The sequence below is a fragment of the Rhea americana genome, unplaced genomic scaffold (genome assembly GCF_003343005.1).
Source record: "Rhea americana isolate MKP2758 unplaced genomic scaffold, rheAme1 scaffold_2, whole genome shotgun sequence".
Lineage (NCBI taxonomy): Eukaryota > Metazoa > Chordata > Aves > Rheiformes > Rheidae > Rhea > Rhea americana.
This window is the reverse complement of record NW_028186149.1, coordinates 6855508-6881921: the sequence shown is the minus strand read 5'-3', so window position 1 is coordinate 6881921 and position 26414 is coordinate 6855508. Positions and strand designations below refer to the sequence as shown.

Genomic DNA, 26414 nt, shown 5'->3' with positions numbered 1-26414 from the left:
CCGGCCCGGCCCGGCCCGGCCCGGCCCGGCCCTGCCGCTTGCCGCCGTCCCTGCGGGATGCCCCGTCTGGAGCCACGGCAAGCCCGTTCTGAAGATAAAATTAATTTCGCAGCTGGAAGGGGAAAAAAGGCGCCCCAACGCTAACTTCTCCGTGCACAATGAAGCAAAATACTGAGTTTTAACTACAGTCTGATACGGTACTTTTGTCATGTGTTAAAACATTAGCGGCCAAAGTCTGTATTGCTTGCATCAAAAGGAGGTTCAGGTTTTCTAGGTCTATAGGATGAGCACACTTTGTATTTCCCAAACTAATGCAATGGCATTTGCTTTCTGATGGGCATACAGACCATAAATTTAGGATTTAGGATCATAACGCACAGCACAAAGGTTGGGCCCTTCACTAYTGCTGCTGTAAAATAAAGAGGTTGAGAGCAAGATGAACAGCCAGCTGGTTCACTGTATTACGAAAAGCATAAATCTGTGCAGCACTGAGGAGGCATCTCTGCTGGAAACTGCCCCTGCACCCCAGCCATGCCCTTGGAGCTCCAAGAACCATTAACCACTAAACAAGTAATCCAAACTCTCAGAATTACCACTGCAGGATTTATGAGTGGGCTCAGAGCAGGTAGCTATAGTATCTCACTCACCCAGCTTTTGCTTCCTGCTCAGTGCCAGTTTGCAGCAGTGGCCTCAGGTGGTGGCTCAGCCCAGTAAGGTGGCTGTGCGACTGCGCCGTCACTACGCATCCTCGAGCGGCACTGGGAAAGGCCGGAGCAGCAGCTGCCTGCACCTTGAGTTAGGCTCTCACTTCTCATCGCAGAACAGGCTCAGGATGCCTCACAGACCAGCACAAGATTCATGACTTCACTCTACCTGTCTGGGGTTACAGCCCTTCTGCCTCAATTTTACACTCACACAACAATCCCGATAAGCCCAGAAACTCTAAAAACAACTAGATGGAACCAGTTCTACTGCAATTTCTCAGATCACTATTAAGAATCAGCCTGATCTCTTAGTTATTCCTACAGTAAACTCTTAAGTTTTACACCTCCCTATTATTATTATTTTTTTTTAACCAGGGAAATCTAGACTGTGTTTATGTGCTAGAGCTAGCTAGAGTAGCTGAAACGGTATCTTTACTTTCCACCAATGATTTACACACATCYTTTTTTAACTAAAGTTTTCCCTATGATTGTTAATTCTCAAGCAGGAATTTCCTATTGCATTCCTCATGGCAGGAGAGCAAGAGAGAGAGGCTACTATTTCTCTAGCAATAGCCTATTCCACCCTTCCTGTTTATATGGTATTTTTGTTTAACAGAATGGAGCAGTTTGACAGTGACTTTGCCCTAGCTATGGTTTCTCTTGCACTTTCAACTTGATTATGGCCAGCTTCCATATCTTTTCTGGACTGTTTTTCATTTACTTGCCAGCTAAGGAGCAGGTCAAGAAGATAGAGCTTCTGCCTGGGTTTTTAGATATGAAAAGACTGCCTCATTGCTCTAACCAAAGTTAGACTGAGGAGCTGTTTACCAAAGTGGGAGAAAGAGATGAAAAGGACAAAAGGCAGTTGAAAACCTCTCCTCATGTACAGGAGTAGGGCAGCTGTGAGAGAGGTGTTTCTGAGGAACAAATGGCTTGACTGTCCTAATGGGGGTGTCTCAAAATGTTGGGTTTTCCAAAGGTTCCTTGGGCAACTGTTAGTAAGCCAGATTACAGCACGTATTTTAATACCCTGTTTCCTATATTTTTATTTATTTGATGGGAAGTTGAGGTCTGTCCTGGTTCATAGCTTCCGCTATTGCCATAGAAACAAAAAGATGTTTTTCATAGGTGTTGAATCCATTCAAACCTACTTAAGAGACCACAGCTAATATACAGAATACCAGCACCATTGCTGTGAAGTGGAAGAACCATGGAATTTCTCCCTGTAAGAATAAAAGTCCAAGATCTGATGTCTGTCCTATTCCCGCTGGAACTGGTGACAGTTTTGGCACTGATGTCACTTAGAATAGGCTGTCTCAGCATTTTCCCTCACTCAAAAAAGAAAAGGAAATGAAACAATGTGCTTAAGTTGAGGTAGTGCTTTTTCAGTGTCTAAATTGAGCACTTCCACCAACAGCCTTAATGCTGACCACAAAACGTACACTGAAGTGGAGACAACAGCTGATCCTAGCACAGTTCTCTTCTGCCGAGAAGGCAGAAAACTGAGCTGCTGCATATAAGGTAATTTGCAAATATGATTTACCCAAACAGTGATCGCCTAGGCAATTAACAGTGTTTAGATGCCTGACTTCTACTGGCGTCACTCTGCGATACGAGGAGAAGCCTGTGCTCCCAGAAGACACATACTCTGCATTTTTCAGTGCATTCTTGGGTAGAGCATTGAAGATCTGAAAAGGAAACATCACATTAGCTGTGACTCTTCTGGGCAGAAAAACACAACCTGAATTCTGGCCTCCTAAATACAGAAGGAACTCAGATGGAGTACAGACCAGGTATTTTCCAGGGCTGCTCTTTTACCGTTACAGTTGCTTACCTTGCTGATAGATCTGTATTTCACATGGCTCTTTGCAGRACAAATGATCCAAGAAACTGTATGTTGCAAAAAATAAATGCCAAGAAACAAAAACAATAGCTCCATTACAAGTACCTAACTAATGGAAAAAAATGACTATATATACATTCACAGTATGTAAAATACAATTTATTATACTTAGGCCATTCATAAGTATCGACACAATGTAGTATGTTCAAAACAAATAGCTTACTAATAAATACAATCAAAACATTAATATTAATCTTTTGAGCAAATGTGTACAGTGTAGTGACTCAGTATTGCACAGTGAAATCTATATGACATTACATTTTCCATAGTGCATTCAGTTATTTACAGGGACAGTTTACCACAAATATTGCAAAGCACTGCAGTAGACTTTTCCAAACGGAAACAGCTGAATTAGTTCGTTGGACACTGAAGGCTGACCTTTCCACTGAAATGGCCATAATTGGTCATGGATTCATGGAACCTAATGTTTTCATGAAAGAGGAGACTTCTTTTCTAAAACAATTTTTATACAATTAAAAATCATTTTTTAATGGATTTAGGTTATTGAGCATCCTAACTTAYGTGAACAGCCAACTCCAGTGATCATTTGTTTACTGCTGTTTCAAACTAAATATAAATCGTTCATCTTTTCAGATATGCATCTTATTACTTGCATTTTGGAGGCCAAACTCTGCTGGCCCCTGGCATTTCTCCTATACTTCACTCCTTAAGTACCTCCGTTCAGCTCAACTCAGCAGGCATCTGTATGAGCAAAGGTCACACATTCTAGTCTCAACAGTTTCCAGTGTATGAATACAGATAGATTCTCCAATAGTTCTACAATTAACTATATCTCCATTTTACCYGAATATTTCTTAGTTCTACAGCATTGGCTCCACGTGGCTCCAGTCCTGCTAGTTTATATCATGTTATGATGTTCACAGAGAAGGCCAGGTCCTTAAAGCATGTGTGGCCAGTTATACTGCTTCCCTAAAACCTACCTGCTCATCGGTCTGCTGGATTGCTCATTCTGGTAAGTATGGTACCTGTATCACGCATTCGCAGGACTGTGACTCATAGCAGTTCTTCAAAAAGTCACCGTTACTTATGCTGAGGTACAATTATGACAAAACTGCCTGCACTTCAGTGAGAGATCYGTTAGAGTAAGGACTGTTCAATTTGGCTTGTAAGGTCTGGTCTGTATTTACATTAACTTATAATGCTCTCATCTGGCAAAAGGACCTTAAACTGGGAATATATTGCCTTTTTACACATTTAACAGTATATTACCCTGCTAAAGTGGTGTGAACTGGCCAACGTGTAAACAAGAACCATGATCATAGAATGGCTATGACTTTTGGAAAACACTTGACAATCAGCATGATGGTGCCTAGTGTTCAGCATGTAACATCCCTGTACGTAAAAGAAAATTCACTCATCAAGTGATACAATTAAAAATTTCTAAGAAACTACYGGTTAAAATAGTACCTCATGATTATGTGAATCATGTTGATATCCCTCAACTTTGCAGTTAATCTTTCTATATACATTCAGATTCTTTAAATTCAGACCACAGTAATGAAATACTTATTTCTATCTAAAAAGGAAGTAGGAAAAAAGGGGGATTGAAATGATTATTTTTTTATACAAAAAATACCTTTTTATCATAACAACCTGTACCTTCACAGTGGGCCTTTTGCAGTTCTACTTAGTACGAAGGTTCAGCCATCCATAATGCCATCATAAAGTATCAGAGAGTTGTTTTTCCTTCCACTTCTCAATATCAAAATTCAACACACTACTAAGGAATGTTTCCAAAGTCTTATGCTAATATGCTAAAATAAAATCAATATTTTTTAAAAAATTTACCGTAAAAGGAAACTCAATTCATGCAAATAAATACATAATGTGCACAGAAGTACTCGTTTCTATCATATAGATGACTTCAGAGAAAAGTCTCTTTTTATATTTATCTATACTAGTTCTAATAGAAGAAGGTAGTTTCAAAAACAGAATTTAAAACATTTCATTTTACTACAAGTTGATAATTGCTATGTGTTCAAGCAGATTACATTTTTCTACCTAGCTGTGTTAATCTGTGGTTTCAGTATCACCATTTTATAGTGTAGCAAATATTTTGATTTTGGGGGTGTTTTTTTATGCAGCTTTTGTAGTCCAGGATACAAGTCTTCATTCGATTTTAGAYACAGGATCTCAGGTTAAGCCCAGATCTGCAGAAAGAGAGTTGAATAATCATTTATGTCATTGACTATTCTACCAAACATTTAAAATTTGGCCAGTCAGATTATTGGTACAAGTTGTCAGCAACCATTATATGAGGCAAAATTATTATTTTAAGCCATAAGTTCAAAATTCTCTTAAAAGTTCTCTTAGCATTTTATGGGTATTTTTTGTTTTGAATTTCCTGTTCATTTGTTTACATAACAGAGGAATAGTACTTAAACCTAAATCTTTGTTGCTTCTCTACAAACATTTAATTTTGTTGAAAATCTGGGGGATTTTAGTCTCTCTAGAGACAATTTACCCTCTCTCACTTTTTTTTTTTTTNAACACCCAAACCAGGTCTTCCACATACTTACTCTCAGAGTATGGTCCCAGGATCCCGAGCAGAACGCTGTCCCATCAGGAGATACACGCAAGGTGCTAACACGATTTTCATGGCCAAATAGAATGGACACACGAGATCCTTTCAGCACATCCCAGACATTTATGGTGTAATCATTATAACCCGCAAACAGTAGTCGACCTACGAAGAGAATTAGATTTGTACAAAATAAGGTCTTAAGCGGGTAGTATTTATAGACCGCAGCAAGTGCCTCCTGCAGGACATTTATCACCAAGCCAGATACAATGCAGATTTCCTGTGCCTGACACAGGAGACTTCCCTCTGTTAACGGGCTGCAAGCACTGCTTCCCACATGCTAGCCATGCTCCTGCTGAGTTATCCGTATTAACGCCGCCTTCTACAGTTGAGTTATCCATATTAAGCGCTGAATTAATTAAAATCAATCAATTTAAAATACAGTTAAAAATTAAGTTAAATTAGATTAAAGTATTCATTGAAAATACATGGAATCTGTTCAGTCATTAGAGATAAGAGATCAAGCTAAAGTAATGGGAAACTAAAAAAACCCACTCCAATTGCTATCGCAGGTAAGAATATTCTGCACAGACTTTACACAAGAACAACTTCACTATTTGGATACAAATAGTTGAACAATTTGGTAAGTGATTCATTATCTCCAGCAGTTCCTGCTATGGTGTCTGTGACTGTCCACAGACCGTCTGCGTGACGATCGGAGGGGCAGCTCACGGCGGGGAGGCGAGATGCGCCACACGCTTGTCCTCAAGTGGGATAGTGCAGGCAGCTTTGGGCTTGTGCCAGGGCAGGGGAGGAAGGGAGGGAGGAGAGTAAGGTCTCAAGCTCAGTCTCTGGATCAGTAGTGMAAAACAGTTAATGGTTCTGTCCTCATGCCCCTCTAACATACTTTTACATGTATTAATCATTTATTATCCTTTATAAACGATTTATGTGAGTGTGCTTAATATTTTAGTTACATTTCATGTTTCTTTTGAAATGTTTTTAATCATTATCATGTAATTCCAGGCCAGCTGTAATAATGGTAAAATATTTCCTGCCTTCAGGGGGCCAGAAAAATACTCTTCATCATTATAGCTAAGCAACAGCCAGTTAGGCTATTTGAGGAATATTTTTTCTTTACAGAGGAAAAAAGGTTTCCATATATTAAAAATTTCTTTTGGTATTTAATGTTGCTTTKATCTGTAATAACAAATGCTTTGTCAAATTAAACTGACAAAACTTTACAATCTGCAGCAACTCCCAATACCAAGAAAACATCCAAAATTCAGGTCTCACCGCTGAGGGAGAAGTCCACACTAGATGCTCCAAAAATGATGCTCTCTTTGGAATAAATTGCTACTTCTCTATCCGCACGAAGGTCATATAAACGACACTAGGATTAAAACAAAAACAACACACATGCCTCACTAAAGGCTGGAGTCAATAGCTACTACATCTCGTTGAAAAATGTGAGTGGGAAGGACCCCGGCTTAACAGGCATCACAGGAAACGATTGCTTGGCTTCTTTCCTTTTGCTACTTCTGCCCACTGTAACTGAGAATCCTCAGGAGTCCAGTGGGGTCTAAACAACACAGTGTTGTTTTGCATTAACTGAGTGAGGAACTTGCTTTTCCAAACCACTTCTCTAAAGGAGATTAGGGGTGGTTTTTGGATCCTGGGTACCCACAGAAAGTCCTAGCACTCTCAGCCTACCCTCCTGCTTCCCCACTGTGAATCCTTACATTTTAGAGTACGCTGACGCTTACTAGCTGTGCACAGGGGACAGTCTCTAAAGCCAATGGTCTAAGTGGTAACTGGAATCTGGGAGACACAGGATTAAATCCCTCACATACTTTGGGAAGACTGACTGTAGAGCATGATGGTTAGGACAGTCCTTTGGCACGAGGGAAGCCTAAGTGCTAATACTTGCTCTGAGTAAGATAGGACAAAAAACAGCCACTGGCCTAAAGGGAGACCTGTCTGTTTCAACAGCAATGTCACCCTAATTTGAAAAATCAACATGAAAATAACTTGTAACATATTTTTATACAAATCTTTGGTTTCTGTTTCTTAGACAAAATTCCCTCAATCACCTCCACAACCTTAAATTTCTGTTTTAACCATTTTCCAATGTATTTAGGCTTGTTTAACATGGAAATGCTATATAGTCAGATCAAATTTCAGTGCCCTTCAGAATGGCAGCCTGTTAGGCCTGAAATCAAAATACATTTTTGAAACTATTTTAACTGAAATCTTCCTTAATATGTTGAGTTTAAGCAAACACTGGACACATGGATTTGTTAATATTAAGACTTAACTAATGAAAAATGGCTGWTATTCAAGTCTGTACATAAAGGAAAGACTGTTTTATTCACAGCATCATGGTAAGCTGCCAGGTTTTTGAAGTCTAAGTTTCCCAGTGCCATCTCTAATGAATAATTCTATCTGAATATCCTGATACAGAGTCAGGGTCACCTCAGGTGACAGTACTGCTGTGTGAACACACTTTTATGATTTCCCTCCAGACAGACAGGATTATCTGCTCCCCCAAATCCCCAAGTATACAAATCAGATCAGTCAGTGCACCTGTCTGTAACATGGAAAACATGAACTTCTTCATTTAAACAATCAAGTTGGCAGAAACTGCCAAGGCCTCTGTCAAAAGTACAAACATGGAATTTTCCATTCTCCTATTCAGGTCAGGGGAGTCAGGAATAGTTAAGGAAGAAAAACTCATGAAATGAATTAATAAGCACAGGAGCCCAGAACCAGTGGTACTTGGGGGGGTGGGGAGGGGAAGAGAGTGCTCTCATTGGAATTTAATGATGGAGAATTTCTCCATCTCTCTCAGCATCTCACATGCTCCAGTGCCACATCTGAATGCACAGAGATGCACTGGGCTCACCACAGAGCTAGAGGTGTTAATTTACAGTAGAAGCTTTCAAGATCTAAAAGTGGCATACATTTTTTTCCAGAAGTGCCACAGCAGGTCTCCACATCCTTTGAAGTCCAGGGGAATGTTTCTGTTGAGGTTAGCCAGTGTTAGAGCAGACTCAAAATGTGCTTGGAAGACAGAATACTTCAGAAAGATTCTTCACTCTCATGCAACTCAGCGTGATGTTTGAATAGGCAGGAGAAACAAGGTGCCAGGTGCCTCCTGCAGATTCCCTTTTGAATTAATACTACAGTCAGCTCAGCTCCTGCAAGACTATGCCTGTGGGCAGACTGCTGTCCCACATGGATACCCGCTGACCGCAGTGAGATCTGCTAGATCATGCAGATCACTCAGGGGCCCAAGGACATCAGCAGATAAGTGGTATTTGCATGCAATGCGCTGATCAAAATTACCAGTCAAAATGTACYGTTGCCCCCTCCTAGCAGCATGTTCATAGATAGTAAGATTTGGCAAGAGCTATTATATCATCGAGGATGACTTGGATGCAATTACTCATTGCAATAAAAAGCACTGGAAACATGAGTCAGGCTCACAGGAAGAGAATATATAGCCAAGGGCAACCTGGGGCTGCATTCCCAGGACACACAGAGCTTTGAAGGCCAACTGACTAGATCTGCCCTGCACCGCACTGCTGAGACCACTGTCCCTCTGCATCTGTCTTGCTTCCTCCCTTGAAGGCATGTGTACATCTGTGTTCAGGTTCTGTTCATGCCCTGGCAACGTGCTGGTCCTTCTAACAGAAGCTGTAGTTTCCTCCCACGCTATGATCAATGACTGCATGTGGTCACATATATTCTAGTAAGACAACTAATTTTGATCATAAAACTTAAAAAAATAGAAAATCTATAATGAATATTTGGCAAATACCTCATGCAGAAAACTTTGCAGAGGTGACCTAAAAAACCTTACTAGACTTTTCCAGTAGCATTATACATATTAGAAAATTATTGTTTCTGTGACTTTGGTGTCACAGGCCCAGTTTAGCCACTTAAAGACATCTGTAGATATGACCTGTTCTTTTAGGAATATCTGACCTGAGAGGTAACAGATCTTTCCTAAGCTAGGTTGCTGAATTAACATACCGTGGCATCGTCTGAACCAGAGGCAAAAGCATCTCCACTTGGGTAATATCTGTGCATGAGTAAAAGAAGACCAGAACACATTACATTACTTAATGAGGTCAGACTTGAATAATAGAACCAGTGCATGGCTCAGCATCACAAACGTGTCCTCACCCAGAAACATACTGACCTGACACTGTTGATATCTGAATCATGGGTTTCAAATGACTGGATGCACTGACCAGAGCGCATATCCCAAACCATGGCTTTCTTGTCGCATCCCTAAAAGGACAAAAAAAAAAAAAAATCACTACAGTTGTGCAAATGGTGACATTTGCCCCCACATGTCTGATGTGCATGTTCAAGCCCAGCTGTGTTCACAGGGCTCTGAACATCACAGCTCCAAGGAGAATTAAGCAGCAAAGCAGACCCAGAGTTTACCATACTGAARCCCCCAAAACTGATGGAGCTGGAGTTTGGAGGAATGTATGACACAAAGGCAAAACCCTCAGGGGTGTCACGTACAAGCACTCCTGTAGTGCTGCGATGCCACTCAGCAAGGAGAGGCTGGTGAGGCGTTCTTGTGCAGATAGGCCCGAGGCACTAGCGCATGCTGTCCAACACCAGTCAGCACTCACTGCACTGCTCTGCTAATGCTGCTGCCATACCTGCATCCCGCAATCCCCACCAACACACCAAGCTGCATGACTGACTCATTCTCTAACCACTTAACATGCCTGATATAAAAAATTAATATTCAACACTGAAAGTTTTATGACAAATTCTTTTAATATACTGAAAGAGAATATGGAATAATTGTATCTGGAGGGTCCCCTACCCACTCTCCCACTATAACTCCTGCTGTGGCTCTGTGTCCACGTACTCTATTGCTAGCTCAGTTAGACAAAAGAATTGTAATACCATTTCATCTCTTTGTGAAAACTTAATCTGTCCTTCCAAGCTATGCTTTAGAAAGATCATTTAATGCTTGCTCCTCTGGGTGGGGACCATTTCTTACCTCATTCTTAGCTGCAGTGTCTCATTACTATCACAATACTAGTGACAGGAGAAAAAAAGCACAGGATTTTTTCCAAGGGTGATGGGAGATTTTAATACATATGACTCTGCTAAAGGGAAGATAGTAAGTAGGCTTAGCTCAGGGGACCTCTGCCTTTCTGTGCAGGTCCCAGTAGTCCCAGAGACACAGAGACTGGGAAATGTGGTGCACACCAGGCCTCCTTCCTAGAGAGTACATTCTGCTGAACAGACCGTAGCACATTCATTTTTTATTTTTAAGCAGATATAATTGCTAGTTAAACTAAATAGTCTCCTCACAATTTACACCTTTATCTTTTTCCTGCAACTCTCTAATGAAACTAAATTCTAGGCTTTTTTACAAATGGTGCCATAATTAAGAGGTAATGTTCCTTCTRTACCACCTTGTGGTTTCTGCATAAGGGAAAACATACAGGATGGAGAACATTTTGGATTCAACAGATTTCCCTCTGAAACCCAGCCACAACCCAAGCCAGCCCTTCACATTGCTTCCATGTGCAGCATTCTTACTGACCTCTCTGAGAGCTTGGGGCAAGACCAGTCTGACAAGCTGGTGCTTTGATTCCTAAGGTTTTGAAGGAGAAATCAGCAACCACCTGTGGAGAGATGGGCCCCGAGTGCTATCAAACTTACCCCAACGAACAGTGCTCAGAGAGCACAACAGCCAGGGGCTCATCCCTGAGCTCACCCAACTCTCTAAGGAGAGCTGTGATTTTTAGTTAAGTAGTTAAATTCAGCAGTACCCAGTCTACACGCTGAGGAGGAATTGCTTATTCCACCTCAAGGTTACTGTATTGTGTAGCCATAATACAGTGAGTCTTTCTATGGCACTACAACTTCAGGCTGTACTGCTTATTGCTTCAGCTATATCCACATCAAATCATTGTAAGATCAATCTTTGCTGAGTTGGTATTTGATGAGTTAAGTCACTGTAAGTACAGACATGCCCAAGCTGCTATATCGACACAAGTATTACATATTCTCTTGGTGGTACCATAGCTGCTTGTGATTCTTTGCCTTATAATAAGCTGAGCTGTTCTCATGGAGAATGAATCTGTCCTTTCTGGGAAGTAAGCTGAGTTACAGAAAAGCCTGGGAAGACTAATGCACTCAGATGGAATTAGCTTTCAGTCACGCTTCAGAGCAGCTGTGCTAGCAACAGACAAACTGGGCCAATGTGTTATGCTCTACTCATGATGGGTTAGCCAAACATTAAATAAAAGCGCCGTAACAGGTCAGGTTTATTGTGTATAGACAGGTCTTTGACTCAGAGCACATAAAGTGGAATCTCTTAATCCACRGTCAGCAACCTCTGGCACAACAGCAAGCGGCAGGACCAACATATGGCTACGCCAGTGGGGACCACAGCACCTAGGGAAAGGCACATCTGTGAGGCAGCAGTTGCAAGCTCCTGACTGCCATTACACTCCAAGTAAAGGTATCTACCTTCTCCTTAGAAACCAGATACTTTCAGCAAAGTTACTGGTAGCAACCTGCCTCCTTAAGAGAGGTCATCGCACAACTCCTGACAATTCTTACTAGCACACTCAACCTCTACTGTGGGAAAGAACACCACCACCTTGAAAGGGAGGTGAGCCTTGTCCAAATCACCTTTATACCTTGCCTGACTTACTGCGTGGTTAAATGCCAAACACCTGTGTCTCAGTTGCCCTTGGGAGAACAGTCCTTCAGCAGCCAGCCAAGAATGAAAAGATGCACTGCGTACTTTCCCAAACTAGTCCTGCAGGCCCTGCTTGGTTTGTATAWTCCTCTGGGCCAAGACAGGGAGGAAGGCAGCATTTGCCTGACTAAGGGGCTTTAAATGCCTGTAGTACCACTGGAAGGCAAAGGGTACTTAGCAACAGCTGAAGATGTGGCCACACCTCATCTGTGTCTGCTCCAACTTGTGCTAGAGTTAAGTCAGTGCCTAAGCTATCCTCTGATTTCTGCAGAGCAGTTGAGCAACGCAGTGGCATGTACATTATTTACAGCCCTGCTTCGATGCCCTGAGCAGCAGCCTGGCGCACCCTGTCCCTGACTCCTAACAGCTGGGTGCGAGAAAGGAGCCAAATGTGAGAAGTTGTTTGCTGTGGAGGGGCTCCCGTGTAAGGAGGGTTCACACCTCTGTCTGCTTTATGAACCACCGCTTTAACTCTGAGCCTTTTCTTTTCCCAGGAGAGACTTTGTTTTGATCATAAGCTGGATTGTTTTAGTGTGGGGTGGAATTTGTTAAGTAAGCAGAACTGCAGTCAGACTGGCGGTGTGGGTTTGACCCCACAGTCAGAGGTTTAATTTGCTCCAGCTTGGGAAATGTGCTTGTAATAAGTGGATTTCACTGGGTCTCCCACTAAATGCTCCAGCACTCTTTTAATAAGATCATGAGCCTCCTGTTTTGCTGCCTTTTCCCTTCCACATGCTTAATTTTATATTAAGCTCCTGCTTACCCCAGAAACAAAGGTATTTCCTGTTTCAGAAGGGGCCAAATCCAGACACAGGACATCAGCTCCATGACCATGGAAACTCTGTAGAAGCTGCCCACTCTCAACATCCCAGAGTGCACAAGTCCCATCTCCACTTGCTGTCAGGATCTATAGGACATGGCAATAAAAGGCACAGTACAGAAATCAGCATATGATCTTCAAGTTCATGAAGAAACCGCTGACATCTTATACATATACCAAGAATGGCTCTAATTTCATATACTATGTGATAAATCAAAATCATAAAAGCAATGTGGATCTAAGTAGAGTTTGAGCTTCTTATTTTTTAAGAAAAGGTAGAGTGGAAAGGAAAGGAGCATTGGCACAGCTATTACTACACAGTAATACACAGTGTATACATTATTAAATAATGGTCAGTTTTGTGCAGCGGAGTTTGAAGAACTGATGTCAGCAGGGCTCTCTTGGTATGTCCATATCCTCCAAAATGAGGTAGAATCAGATTTGTATTCCTGTCTGCCAAAGTACATAGTCTTCTCCACACTTACGCTGTTGGAATTCAAAAGGAGTTAAAAAAAAAATGAGCTGTTGGATTTAAGTACACCTGTTTTAATATACCTGTTTAACTCTCTACATTTTCTTCTACCTGAAATAACCAGGTCAAACTCAATAAACTGAATTTCATGGATTTTCTGAAAGGGAAGTGAGTCTGTCTAGACAGTTGTTTGACAAGTCCATCACCTCTCACTTATCCAAAACCACTTATGCATGAAAGGACTTGAGCATATACTGACCAAACATAGCTCATAGCTTCTCTCATCTGCTGCAGTGCTTGCAGAAAGCACATGTGATCATGGCTTGTTATTGTGGTTAAATCCTGATGATGCTCAATTGTTCAAAATTTCCCCTTGGCACTCAAAGCTGTTATGCAATCACAAATTCTGTAGGTTGTAAGGGTGCCTGTGCACAAGCATGGAAGAGACAAAGGCGAACTTAGGAGACCCTTCAAGTTTTGTACACAGACTATTTTCATATTCAGTGAAGAAACTCAAGGGATCTCTGTGCGTAGTTAGAAGCCAAAAAGAAAACGCAAGAAGATACAAGAAGAAAATTATCACACAACTGTGAAGACATTCACATAGCTGCATAAAAGTTAAACACAGATCATGTTTGACAGATTCTCCAAAAACCTCTACCATAAACAGAGGCCTACAAAAATTGCCAAGCAGACTATTGTGAATCCCGTAGCAGAGATGTGCTAGTATCTTGAGATTAGCAGACTAGCAGAAGGAAGTCCTAAATTATCTTTTAGCCTAGCTTTCAGCATCGATTGATAATTTTCTTTGTTCTCTGGAATATTTGTACTTCTGGATGAGGGACAGATTTTCAGCTCTGAGGATTTGCCCTTCTAAAAAGCATGTAAGAAAGACAGGAGGGGAGTAGAGGTAACTAATGATGTAAATGGATGATCTGTTGGCAACCCAGAGTTCYAGCTCCAGATAATGTTTAACACAAAAYGTTTTGGACTCAAGTTCAAGGTATTGTCATATAAAACCARAAAGGAATAAAGAATCATTGCTTTTAGGTGTTCATTTCTCTCYGTCGGGTGCCAACAGCATGGGATGAGGGATCCTTGCCTGTCACCTGGCGGTAACAAGCCGCACTTGCACACTGCTGGGGAAGTCCAGGAAGCACCACTCCTCCTTGTTGCTTTCACTGACCCCAGGCCTGCAGTGGCAAGCCCTGGCTGAAGGCAGCACTGGGGGGAAAGCAGTGACTCCTACTTCGGTCTTCTCAGCCACACAGTGTTCCCAAAGGGTTGCATTTGATTCTCAGCTCTTGGAAGGTGGGAGCTGGGAGCATGGCTGGCTTCCCTATGCAGAACACTTGAGATCCCAATTAACCATTGCTATTAATACACACAGAGCACTGTCACGTGGGGAGCGTTATCACACCTCAGAACTGTGGATATCTAATTTAAAAAGCTAGTCTCTCTTGGCTCTGTGTGGAGCTGAGGCAGAGATGCTCACTCTGGCCAGACTAGTCTGGGGCGCTGTGAAGGCGGTGCRCGCCTCTCAGCGCAGAGTCAGTCCAAGCCTGGGTGATGAGGGGCAAGGCTGGGGAAGGCTGGGACATCTTACAGTGCCGCACAGCCAGAGATTGGCTTTAACCGACAACGCATCTCTCCCAGCTCTCCCCTCTTTCTGTTGCACCTACCAGACACCTATGGATCTCAGCCCCTGCATTCCCCTCCCCCCCCCCGACTTTCACCTCTCTGCAGGAAACCTGCAACTCTTGCGAGAAAGCAACAGAGGCAGCACAGCAGCACTAGTGAACCTGGTGCTGCCGGCACCCCTTGCTCTTGCTGGCGCGAGGCTTGCGGAGGCCTCGAGCGTGGGCCAGGACGGGGAGCAAGCCCACTGCTGACACAAGCAAAGTGAGCAGAGCTACCCAGCACACTCCAGTGAGGCCTAGGAAACACCAGCATAGCATGTTTGTTTCTTGTTTCACCTCACAGCTTCAGAGATGGTGAATAATTTTAATACTTAGGCCATTATATAAGAGGAAAAAAGATAAGAAATTCAAGATTCTCGATTTTCTYTTACAAAATTGTGTCCCAACAGAGGCTTAGACAACCCACTTCTGTATTTTGAACTAAAGCTGAGTTATAAATGTCCACTTAAAAGCATAAGCCTATCAATCTCAATAAAATTTCATCATAAATTCTTCAGAAAAGTCTCTGAATCACTGTATATATAATATCTAAACCCACTGTTGTTATTATTTAATAACAGTAATACAAAATTAAATTGATATGGAAGAGAATGTATGTAGTGTTTTATATAATGTGAAGAAAAAGACTCAGTTTTTCCTTCTTTGTTATTATGAAAAATAAGTATTTTTTGCCTTTTGTAGGATTTAATCATAATGCATATAGATATGGACAAGAAAACATAATACTGGCTTTTCTATCTCACCAAAAGTTTTCCACTTAATTTAGACACTGTTTTAATCATACAGGGCTCCTGCACAGCAAGGTCACAGTTAAGCATGTCTGAGCACTGTGGTACCTCCATGCCTTCTGTTTCCATGACAATAAATTGAATTAGCACCTCAGAGTCATTACTGAAACTACAGAATGGCAAATAACAACCTGCTCTTGGATATCTCATGTCTTGAAATAGAAGCAATCAGAGTTCATATTTCTTTCATAAGAGCTCCGAATATCTAGAAAGAAGGGAACAAGCGTATTCCCTTTGTACTCAGCCCTGCTGCCATGGAGAACAATGAAAATGCTCCCTCCTTCCCTTTATTTTGCTACAGATCTGTACTGAGCATTAAAACACTACAGCCAGAGTCAGTGAGAGGATTATTCTGGCTTCTTTCATTGTCTTTCATGTTCTCGGAGAAATAGATCTTTTAGATGTTCAGTACAGAGGAAGCTGGCCTAGTCTCAGAAGAGCTGAATTTTGTTACTTGCTTTGCTATTGACTCCCCCTGCAACTTTGAGCAATCGCTGATTCTGTGTGCTTCAAATCCCAGCTGCGAAACAGGGATAATATTACTTCCTTTCTCTCTCTTGGGAATATACCACTACATGTACAGGCAGAGTCAGCCCAGTGAGGCCCTCATCTTGAGCTCACATATCTCATATGGTACAAAACAAAAAATACTAAGACAGAAAGCACAATACTTGCAAAAGCAAAGTTGGCTGGACATCTAGGACAAATCAGGCAAGCAACACGGTCTCCACCAGCTGGCAGAGCATATACTCAATCCAGTCTTACCTGAACTGGGTTTTTATTTATTTATATTAGTTTGAACTCCTAAAAGCACAAGCCAGCAGAGATCTAACGAACAGAGAACACACTGGGTAGCAGTGAGCTCCCTTCACAAGGGAGCAGCAAAAGGGATAGGCCTTTTCAGGGAGCAGCAGCAACAGTGGCTGTTCCCATTTGGGCTGACAAAAGCATTTCTTACAGTAGCTTTTGCAGCACCTTCACTGCCACCAGGGAGGGTTTTCCAGCAGCTCCTGCATGGTGCAGAACATGGCACCAGGTGCCAAAACACTTCAGGTGCATGGAAGGTTACTTGCACCAAGTACAAATGCAGCCCAAGTTAGGCATGGCTAGACAGTGAGCAGCGGGTAGGGAATGCATTTACCTGCATGTCTGAGTTAGTGAAGCTGCAGGCAGACAAGTAGTTTGTGTGCATTGCAACGGATTTCTTCTTTGCAGCCATATTTTCATTTTTGTCAAATGTCAGTGGGTACACAGAACATTTGTTGTCCAGGCCTCTAAAGAGAATAATAATAGTAATAATAGAGAGAAGGGAACTGGTTAAAACCGCAATGACAAAAGGGAAGCGGTGAWAGAAGGAAACCACCTGGCAGCATTGCACTGCCAAATCCTTACGATCACTGACTTCCCTCTATTATACTAGCTGAGATCTACCTGTGCAGGGAAGCCCCAGATGCCTCACCACACTGTTTACTTTACAATACTTCAGCAGCTGAGGTCCAGTATTTTTTGCCCTTATCTAGTTTATAAATAGCATTGAAACAAATCTCTGTAAAGTCTAAACTGGGAGGTGAGAAAGCAGTCACGTTAGGGTTATTTTTATTTAATTTATTTTTATTTTTTTTGCAAACGGACATTATTTTACTGACTTTTGTGATTGTGAGTATTAGCCTTTAAAACATCACTATTTATCTACCTTAATAAATATGACCTAACTCCTCTGGAAAGATGGTACAGCAGATTAATATGTGTAGAGACAGGGTTTTTAAAAAGAATTTGGAAAAATAGCAATATAAATACTGACTCTGTAGCTAGTGTGTCCGACTACCAATTGTACCTACACCAGATATGATTGGGTCTCACAGGCCAGATGTGCCCACTTTGACTCCTTCCTGAAGTCCAAGTAGATTCAGGCTGTGTCCTGGTCCCCAAGATCTCAGGCTCACTGCCAATTAAAGATTCTGTGTCTTGTATTAAGGGCACAGCACTTACCTGACAGCACAACAGATACACAGAACTAGGTAATGCAACACATACACACCCTTCCTGCCTGACTTAAGAGAGTGAAGACAGCTATCTTGCCATCTTTGAGTTTTAGTCAAAATCATATAATTTCCAGAGTCCTTCTCCACATATATTTATGAAGTCTCTCTGTCTCAGTCTGCTTACTTCCATATTTCCTAACTGTACAATAAAATAGTCTTCCTTGTTGCTTTCTCTTGCCCCAAGCTTTCTTTGTCTAATCCATACAGTCCATTTTTAAAAGGTGTTTTGTCAACGTCATATCTCTTTGTTTTCTTCCTTGGAAAAAAAAAATCCATTTCTTCAAACCTGAGCCCTCAGAGAAGTTGAAGATTATCTTTACTGAGGATAGGGTTACTGCCCCCTCCCTTCCTCCCCCCCCCCAAGATTTATTCAAGTGCTGATAATCCTTACTGTCTGACCTCACCCTCAGATATCCTTGTGCTAATTCTCCACCTCTAAGAGCATGCATACGATACACACAAACTAAGCTGGAACTGAGAATTGTATGCAGGAAGAATTCCTAAGCCATGATATAAATGCTGAAAGAGGATTATTTGCCATGCTTAAACAACAGATGTTATTGCACTGATGTCAGTGGAGATTGTGTGTATGAACCATTATAGGAACAGGATCACAGGAACTGAGTGCAGTCCTCCTGTCCATGATCGACATGCAAGCTTATAACTGTCAACATCTGTGAAGCTGCTGGGACAGTGCTACAAGGAAGCAGCTGCAGAAACTGGAAACTCACCCACAAGCAATGGCACATCCGGATGGGGCATACGCACACGCCATCACCCAGGTACAYGGCATCGTCACTGCATGTTCCTGAAACACAGGATCTCCATAAAGCTCAAACATTAACATTTCTCCAACTGGTGCAAGGAAATTAGCACAGAGTAGTATGTCCAATATTGCCGTGGGACCTCCTTGGGGCTGGGAAAAGATACAAATGCTTTCCCTGGTCACAACACAACTAGGCTGGGTAAACCCTGACCGTATAACACAGAGGAGCAGCAAGAAGATGTCCAGTCACCTCCTTCCTGACATGTCCCACCTTGTTCATGAGCCCTGTACTGATCACAGAACATCTTTTATTGGGTTTACTGAACTTGGTGTTTTAAAAAGGTCTCACYGCTGTATGCAGGCAGGCGAGTTACAAACAACCTGTTTATTCTCAGGTATCTGGAGCTGTAGGTGTTGAGGCAGTACTGGCAGGGCTCAGAGAAGCAGTAGCACCATGTCACAGTGAATACCAAGGCTGAAGAGTTCCAGTTGTTTAAGCATGGCACTTGGTAAAGATACTGCCCAGGAAGGATCTCTGTTTCACCACCCAGCCTTCCCCTGCAGCACTGCATGGCGAGGCAGCTGTTCCCTGCATGTGGAGCCATGTGCTGGGAGCCCTCTCTGTTGGGAACAGGGGCAGATCCAAGCCTGCCAGTGATACCCTGCTGAGCACGATCAACTCCAGGACACAGGCCCTTTGATCAGAGATGTGACAAGTAAGCTCATTTGCTCTGGACCCCTCAGCCTGAGGTGCTTTTGGAGGTTTGCATGTTATCCAATCATCCCAGAGCCTTCTGCTACACATTTGTGAGTCCTCCAACCCAGCACTGTTATCCCACCATCATTTGCCCTGTGCATAGAAATCTCAGGCTTACTCTATAAAGTTTTACCTACCTTGTTGGTAGTGAAGGAATCCCACACGATCACCTTCCCATCCTGAAGGAAAATACACAAATAGAAACAGAAACACTGAGAAACTGAGGAATACCAGACACATTACTGTTAGCCTACTTCCAATATCTGAGGAAAATACTGCTGCTCATTTCTATCCCCTGTTCAGTTCCCTCATGAAATTTTTGTCTTCATCTTAAGAATGGTAAAATGGKCATAATGAAGCACAGAGGAGACACTCCTTGTGCTAGTTATTTCTTTAACCAGGAGAAGGGCATATCTTCTCTTTACAGAGATGACTAATGTGGGCTTAGAGGACTTTTATTTTTAAAAGGGCTTCCCCTAGCCTGTTTATGAGAAGTTCTTTCATTTACAGCACACATTATGGAAAAGATCATCTCCKCAGGAAAACATTACTAGAGTGAATCCTTACTTGCTTCCTTTCAGTGACAATGTATTTCTCCTAGCTTATAACCACCATCTGTAAAGCCAGTCATATATTCTGTACAAAATCTATTGGTGGCTCTAAAAAGGGCCTTACAAACACAATAGGTCATCTACATTACAAATCACTCTCAGAGCTGGCAGCACTCATGGGGGCTATTTATGAATATTGAACTGTTTATTCATCTTTGTTTTCCTATGCTTTATCTGCTTTTCTCTTTACTTCTCACTACACTTACTTAACCTTCAATTATCCTTTGATGCAATTGGCTAATGCGCCAACAAGAACACTTAGGAAAATCAAAATAATCACTTTGTCTATGCRCTTAGGTCAGGTACTTTGTCTTATGCATATAATATTGCTTATCCTCTCTGTATTTYGAAAGTGAAATGTTTATTGGTAAAACAATTGTTGCTGTTACCTGGACTCATTACAGTTCTTGAAGTCAAAAGTGCAAAAAATGCTTTACAAATTCCCTGTTTAGCTTTCTGATTTATACACTGACATTTTTACCACTTAAAAAATTACATTAATTATTTTAATTTCCATTCTCTTCTAAGAGCACCATGAATGGTAACATCCAGCGTTAGGCAGCTTGCTATGTAGATTGCCTCTTTCTATCCCACAAGTGAGACCTCCTGACATTTCATATAGGCCTGCAAACAGCTGTGAGATGTAACAAGCTCACTTATTACCATTCTGGGTTCAGGATGAACCAGTACATCTAGAAAGTAACTATCTCATTACCTTCTCTCAGCTAACAAGACTGGTCTTGAGCAGGTGTTAGGACTGTTTTTCTCAAAATGCCCTAGCAAAGGGAGTAACTTTGGCTGAGGTTTTCAAGGTTGCACCAATCACAGACTGCAGAAGAAATTTCTGTGCAGAGAAATCTCTAGAAGAATAAAAAATTTTCCTTTCCCTTTTCCTAATTATTTTTTCTGAATACATGAATTGAAATCATCACTGAATACTGAGTTTGTAAAGAACAAGGATAAGTGTAATTTGGCATCAAATGCATTCTCTTTATCTTCTATTGTAGTAGGGAATACTTAGAGAAATCTGAATATATATGGACAAAAACTCTTTAGGGTTTTAACTACCACAGATGTAGCAATGCTCAGTAACTTGGATTTGTGTTCTTGGAATAAACATGTTGGCAATGAATTGCTTTAAGAGTATCTTGAAACCATTTATGCTATACAGAGGTAGCATTTGCAGAGTGGTACGTACCACAGCCAAAAGGTTTCTATAATGCCCAACACTAGTTTTGAAAAACATCTACACAGTGGCATACCTGGGAAGAGCTCACAATTCTTCTTTTGTCTTTGCACCAGTCCATGCAGAGCACTTTATTTCCATGGCCCTTCAGGGTTCTTCTGGTCTTCATCACAAACTGGCCCAGTGCCTCCACACGCTCTGCCACCTGATGAACTGCAAAGAATTGATTTTTAAGAGAGACTGTTATCAAACCTCTGCCCTGGCAAACCTTTATGCTCCAGTAATAAATCCATGAAGTATCAGTCTATGGTGTAAACCAAAGAACTCTGTTTCAGAGCTGACAGGTTGTAAAGATCGATGCTATGGTAAGCAATGTATGAATATATTCACCAGATAAAGATACAGATAAACACACACTCTGTGTGTACAGAGCTGTAGCAGCTAAAGCTCTTGCAAACTATCACACCCAAATACAACCAGAAAATATTCTACCTGGCCTCCTTCTCCCCTCTTACTGGAAAATATTCAGTCTGACTGAGGCTTCAAAGAGCATGGACGGCCTCCAGCCTAACACATGCCCTGTAGTACTCAAGTAGAAGGGAAAGCAGCACCAAATCTCCAAGGTTTTCACAGTAAGACCCTTGTTCCGAGTGTGAGAGTGCCAGGCGTGCTGCAGCTGAGAGGCAAGGTGGYATGGGTACTGGCTGTCGACACTGGTGACTGCTGTGCCATGGCATTGGAGGAGGCCTCTGGGCCAGGTGCTGGCAGGACACAGCTCTGAGCAAGCTGAGAAGCTCAATGCTCTCCCTAAAAGTGCACTACTCAACTTCCAAACAGCGTTTATAGACCTCAAAGACCTTGGGTAGGCCAGCACTTTCTTTTACAAAAAAAAAAAGAAACAGAGAGGGCAGGCAAGTGGCTTTCATGAGTAACATCCTCTGAGGGAGAAGTTAGTTATTTCATACCTCATTTAATAGCAGTACTTTCAGTTGATATTTTTAACTCCCCTTCCCGCAGATTTCCAATTGTGCAAACTCACTTTGATGTAAAATTCAACCCACTGCAGTGGACACAACTTAAGCCATCTCACTTAACCCTGATGCCTTGTGCTGGGGTCATCTGTACACATCGAGGAAAAAGTACCATCTAAGGAAACTGGTTTGCCCTGCTCCAGTGTTGTTGCTTTATTGTGGAGCTAAGCCGGGGCACRATGTGGCCTGGCATCCTGTGGCAGCTCCAACTGCTCTAATTTACCTCACATGGAGCACCATGGAGTGTAGAAGTCACCAAAAGTCTCATAATGGAGTGGAGGTCCTGGGGAAGGGGTTGGAGACCCTGGCACCAGAATTAAGTATGACTTGACCAGAGGGCAGTTAATAGGTTCCAGCCCTTCCTTACGTTACGTGCTTGTCCATGCTGAAACCTATGACGACACAGTTGCTGTCAGCTAAAGCGGCAATGCCTGACCCAAACCAGGTGAAATAAAGTGAGAAGCTCACATGCTATAACAAGCTGGTGATGGAAAGCTTAAGCTTTTCAGTATGATGCTTGAGACCAAGCTCATGCCCTGCATGGCAGGGGACTGTTCTGGAGCTATGTTGCTGCTTCACACCCTTGTCTTTTCTAGGGCTGCTGCCAGAAAGCTCATGGGCTGGAAAGGGCTGTCACAGTGAAAGAACAGGCATATTTAACATTATTTGAGATTATTCCCTGGAACAGAATCGGGTGAGCAATTTCTGTCTACATCAGGAACTGTTTTCTAATGGAATAGCTTTTCCATAGATGTTCTCCAAAAACACCAGCCCTGCAAACTGTGCCAGCATAAGGCTCTCACCTGAAATCTCTGCTCTTCCACTGTCAGCCTCGCTCAGCCATGGGACAAGTGCTATCCACCATTCCTGTCCATTACAGAATCATCTTTAACAGGGGTCAGGAGCAAGTAAAAAGGTCTGAGGAAGTACCATATAAGCCCACTGAAGAAAAGATACATTTTTCCTCTTCTTTTGCCCACTGAACCCTGCTAAATGATCCAATCAAAAGACCTGAAAACAGTACAGAGGAGGTTATTATGGCAGCTGGAAAGATGTTTGTCTCCATGAAAATATCTGAAAAAACAAGTGTTCCACAGACAATGGGCAGTGTTTCTATTACGTCAATACAACATAGACGCTATGGAATTGTCTATTTTAGCTTTACTGATTCTCTGAGGATGCTTATCTCCAACCACAGCCATAAAACCTTGCACTCGCCTAACACAGGTTTTAGAATCAGATAATTATTCTGAAGTGTTCTGCGATACTGTTTCAAAACTGTGTTAAAAATTATGCACTCAAGGAAGGATCAGCTAAAGTCAATGAGTAACYTGGGTAGTTTTACAAGGGTCCAGATAAAACAGATTATTTTTCTAAAACACATGGTTTGGCCTGAACAGAAGCTGTGGACTTGATGCAGACAATACTGGGTACCARTCTTTGATCTTTTCTGTTTTGGAAGTCATTTGGTCTTAATGGTCCCTTCTGACTTTAATAAATCTAAGGATCACATGAACAATAAAACAAACTGTTTTATTTATACTTGAAATTCAAAGTGATAGAACTGAATCCTTAAAATTGTCAGATTGCAAATCATATGTATGTTTGGTATTTCCTCTTTCCATCCACATTTTTGAGAGCTGCAGTTCAAAACCAGTTGAACAAATAAGGACAATCCTAATTCAGCCAGTTGTTTGTTTTGGGAACCATGGAGGGAAAATCACGATCAGCCTAAAAAAATGTGAAAGATATAATTTTAGATTAGAAAAAAAAAACACRAAAGAAATGGTTTATTCTGGAACTTCTAAACTCTGCATAAATAGCTCTTGGCAATAATTTAAGTGCCCCAAAGCTTTGATCAATGATATAAAATATCATGAGGAAGCACTGTTCTGCAGTAGTGTAAGACTTTTGCCTTGGAAATCATGTCACAGATAAGCAAACACTGTCTTCCAACATAATTTTACAGATTGTACATGTGACTRAAAGACATAAATATCCTATAACTGACTACACTGACACGCACAGTTACAGTATCACTGCAATCAGAGGTAAAACTCTGCTTTCTTCATCAAATTGCATTTAAGCATATACTTAAATGGTCTGTTGAACAGAGAGCCCACTACTTCTGATACAGGAATTACATCACAAGATTATGATGATTTACAGTAACATTTCTGTAATGAGGCCACCTCCATATATTTAATGATTCCTACTAATAGGACACTGATATAACATATGATTACCCAATTTAAACAAGAAAGTGCTTTATTTACTCTAGAAAAAAAAATATTTTATCCCCCATTCCCAATTTAGGAATGTTTGCCAGTCCCTTGGTCTTACAAAATATTAAAATCTAAATCACTAGATACAGACTCACATTCCTCTTCAACACTTAAGGCATCAAAAAGGAAGAAAAAAAAGTTATAATGACCTACAACAATTCCTAATGAGCCACAGGATTTCAGAGGAATATAGTAATTTATATAAACACATTTTCTCAAAAAAAAAAAAAAAAGAATTTCAATGCATCGTCATAATTATAAAAAAGAATTAATCAAAATAAAAAGCATTTTTGTATCTCAGGTGACTTTGTATGTTTTTGAGGAGTTCCATAAAAACAAGGTTAATTTATTTTTATCCTGAATTGGAGGCAGAGGAGGCTGAACTCTGACCATATCATTTATTTTACATTAACCATGCATCTTGAAATTGCAGCTGATAACAATGAGTTAAGCATTGATAGCTGGAGTATGGAATCACCTAGCACCTCTGAGTCAGCCCTAGATGGCTGTTTTTTCCTTTGGGACGAAGAGGGGTTGCTTTTAGAAACAATGCACCTTTTTGAGTGGTATACCTTGACTGAAATCTGGGCCTCATTAAAGTAAATTCCCATTAGCTTCTGCAAGGGTAGGTTTAACCTCTATTTCTGCYACCAAGATATGCACTTAAATGAAGCGAATAAATCTCAGAATCCACTGAGTGAAGTATGTCCCAGTCTATTCTTGTCCCTGTCTCTCATCCTTCCCCCAGCACCAAATACAGTTCAAAATGAGCAGTTCTGCATCTGCAGCCTGAGCCAGGCCCACGGACCCCGCACAGCAGGGCACATGCGTGGAGGAGGTGTCCTTGCTTCCAGCCGGCAGCCTCCGCTGCCCGCCTGCCCGCTGCACTCGCTTCCTATTTATCGCAGCAGAGGACCCCGGCGCTGCCTGAACGGTGCGCCATGTTCACGCGCCCATCATGCTTTCATCTCGCCTGCAGCAAATACGGAAAACTGACTGTCCTAACAGCCGGGTGTGCGCGGGGGGAAGGGCCCTGCCCATGTCCCGCTGCACAGCAGGAAGCCTCCATTTTCCAGGCAGGCAGGCAGACCCGGATTCCAGCTGCGGCTCATTTCAGGGCAGCAACACTGTATGTTTTCCTGTTTACCCGTGGGTCCCTCTCAGCAGAGCTGAGCCCTGTGCTGCCGGGCTGCAGCTGACCGTGCTCACTGCCCCCACGCCCCACGGCGCGCCTTGCCGGCCCCACGCTCCCCTGACCCCACTCACGTTCCACATCGTGCAGCTTGGCCCTCTCCTCCTCCAGCTTGCCCTTCAGGCTCTCAGCCTCGTTTTTCAGCGATGCCAARGTCTCGTTCTCGTGCAGCCCCTCGGTTGCCATCTTTGCAAAGGAAGCAAGGAGGGAGAAAAGGAGCGAGAGGCAGAGAGGAGGAGTTTGATTGCCTGGATTTCAGGGATGCTGCTGAGGCTCCCGCTGCTTCAGCAACTGAGCCGGAGCCAGACTGGACTCCCACCCCCTCCCCACGCTGACGTCCGAGGCCAGACTGGAGGCTCTGCTCGCTGTGCTTGCAGCCAGCACCTGCCTGCACAGCCCCTTCCCCCACCACACACCCCGGGGAGAGCAGGCAGCACCGGCCCGGTGGGCTCATTGCTCAGGGCCAGCCTCAAGGCAGGCCACTTGCGAGCTGGCCTCAGCTCTTCTCCTCACTCCTGCCAAGGCTGTGTGCAAACAGCCCCCATGGTCACAGGCTTTCTCCAACAAAGCCCAATGGCACAAGCCATTTGCACACCCCAAAGGTCTCCTTTCCCCAGATAAATGTGCAGAAGAGTGTTTCTGCTTGGAACCAAAATTTGTTTGTACCCAAAACTGCACACTTTGTGGGAGAAGAAAAAGAAATCCTTATTCTTTACCTCCATGGCATTTTAAAATGTCAAACTCGAAGACTCGTTCTGTCCCGGCCCGGCTCCATTGTTCCCTTACACCCCTACAGGCAGGGGCTGAATAGAGCACTCAGGCACCCAGAAGGTCTCTCACCTAATCCCTGTGCCTGTATGA

The 26414-nt window shown here is 42.4% G+C and overlaps 1 protein-coding gene across 1 annotated transcript; it reads right to left on the bottom strand.

The window, feature by feature from the left end:
- Positions 1 to 2723: 2723 nt before the first annotated feature.
- GNB5 (G protein subunit beta 5) lies at positions 2724 to 25877 on the bottom strand. The gene is made up of 11 exons (XM_085303386.1): positions 25628 to 25877; positions 21122 to 21258; positions 19386 to 19427; positions 18457 to 18533; positions 16825 to 16957; positions 12667 to 12810; positions 9357 to 9448; positions 9188 to 9236; positions 6446 to 6542; positions 5148 to 5314; positions 2724 to 4778 (listed from the first exon to the last, which is right to left on the bottom strand). Exons 1-11 carry the CDS (start codon positions 25737 to 25739, stop codon positions 4767 to 4769), a joined length of 1062 nt encoding a protein of 353 aa, XP_085159512.1. The 5' UTR covers positions 25740 to 25877; the 3' UTR covers positions 2724 to 4766.
- Positions 25878 to 26414: the final 537 nt, after the last annotated feature.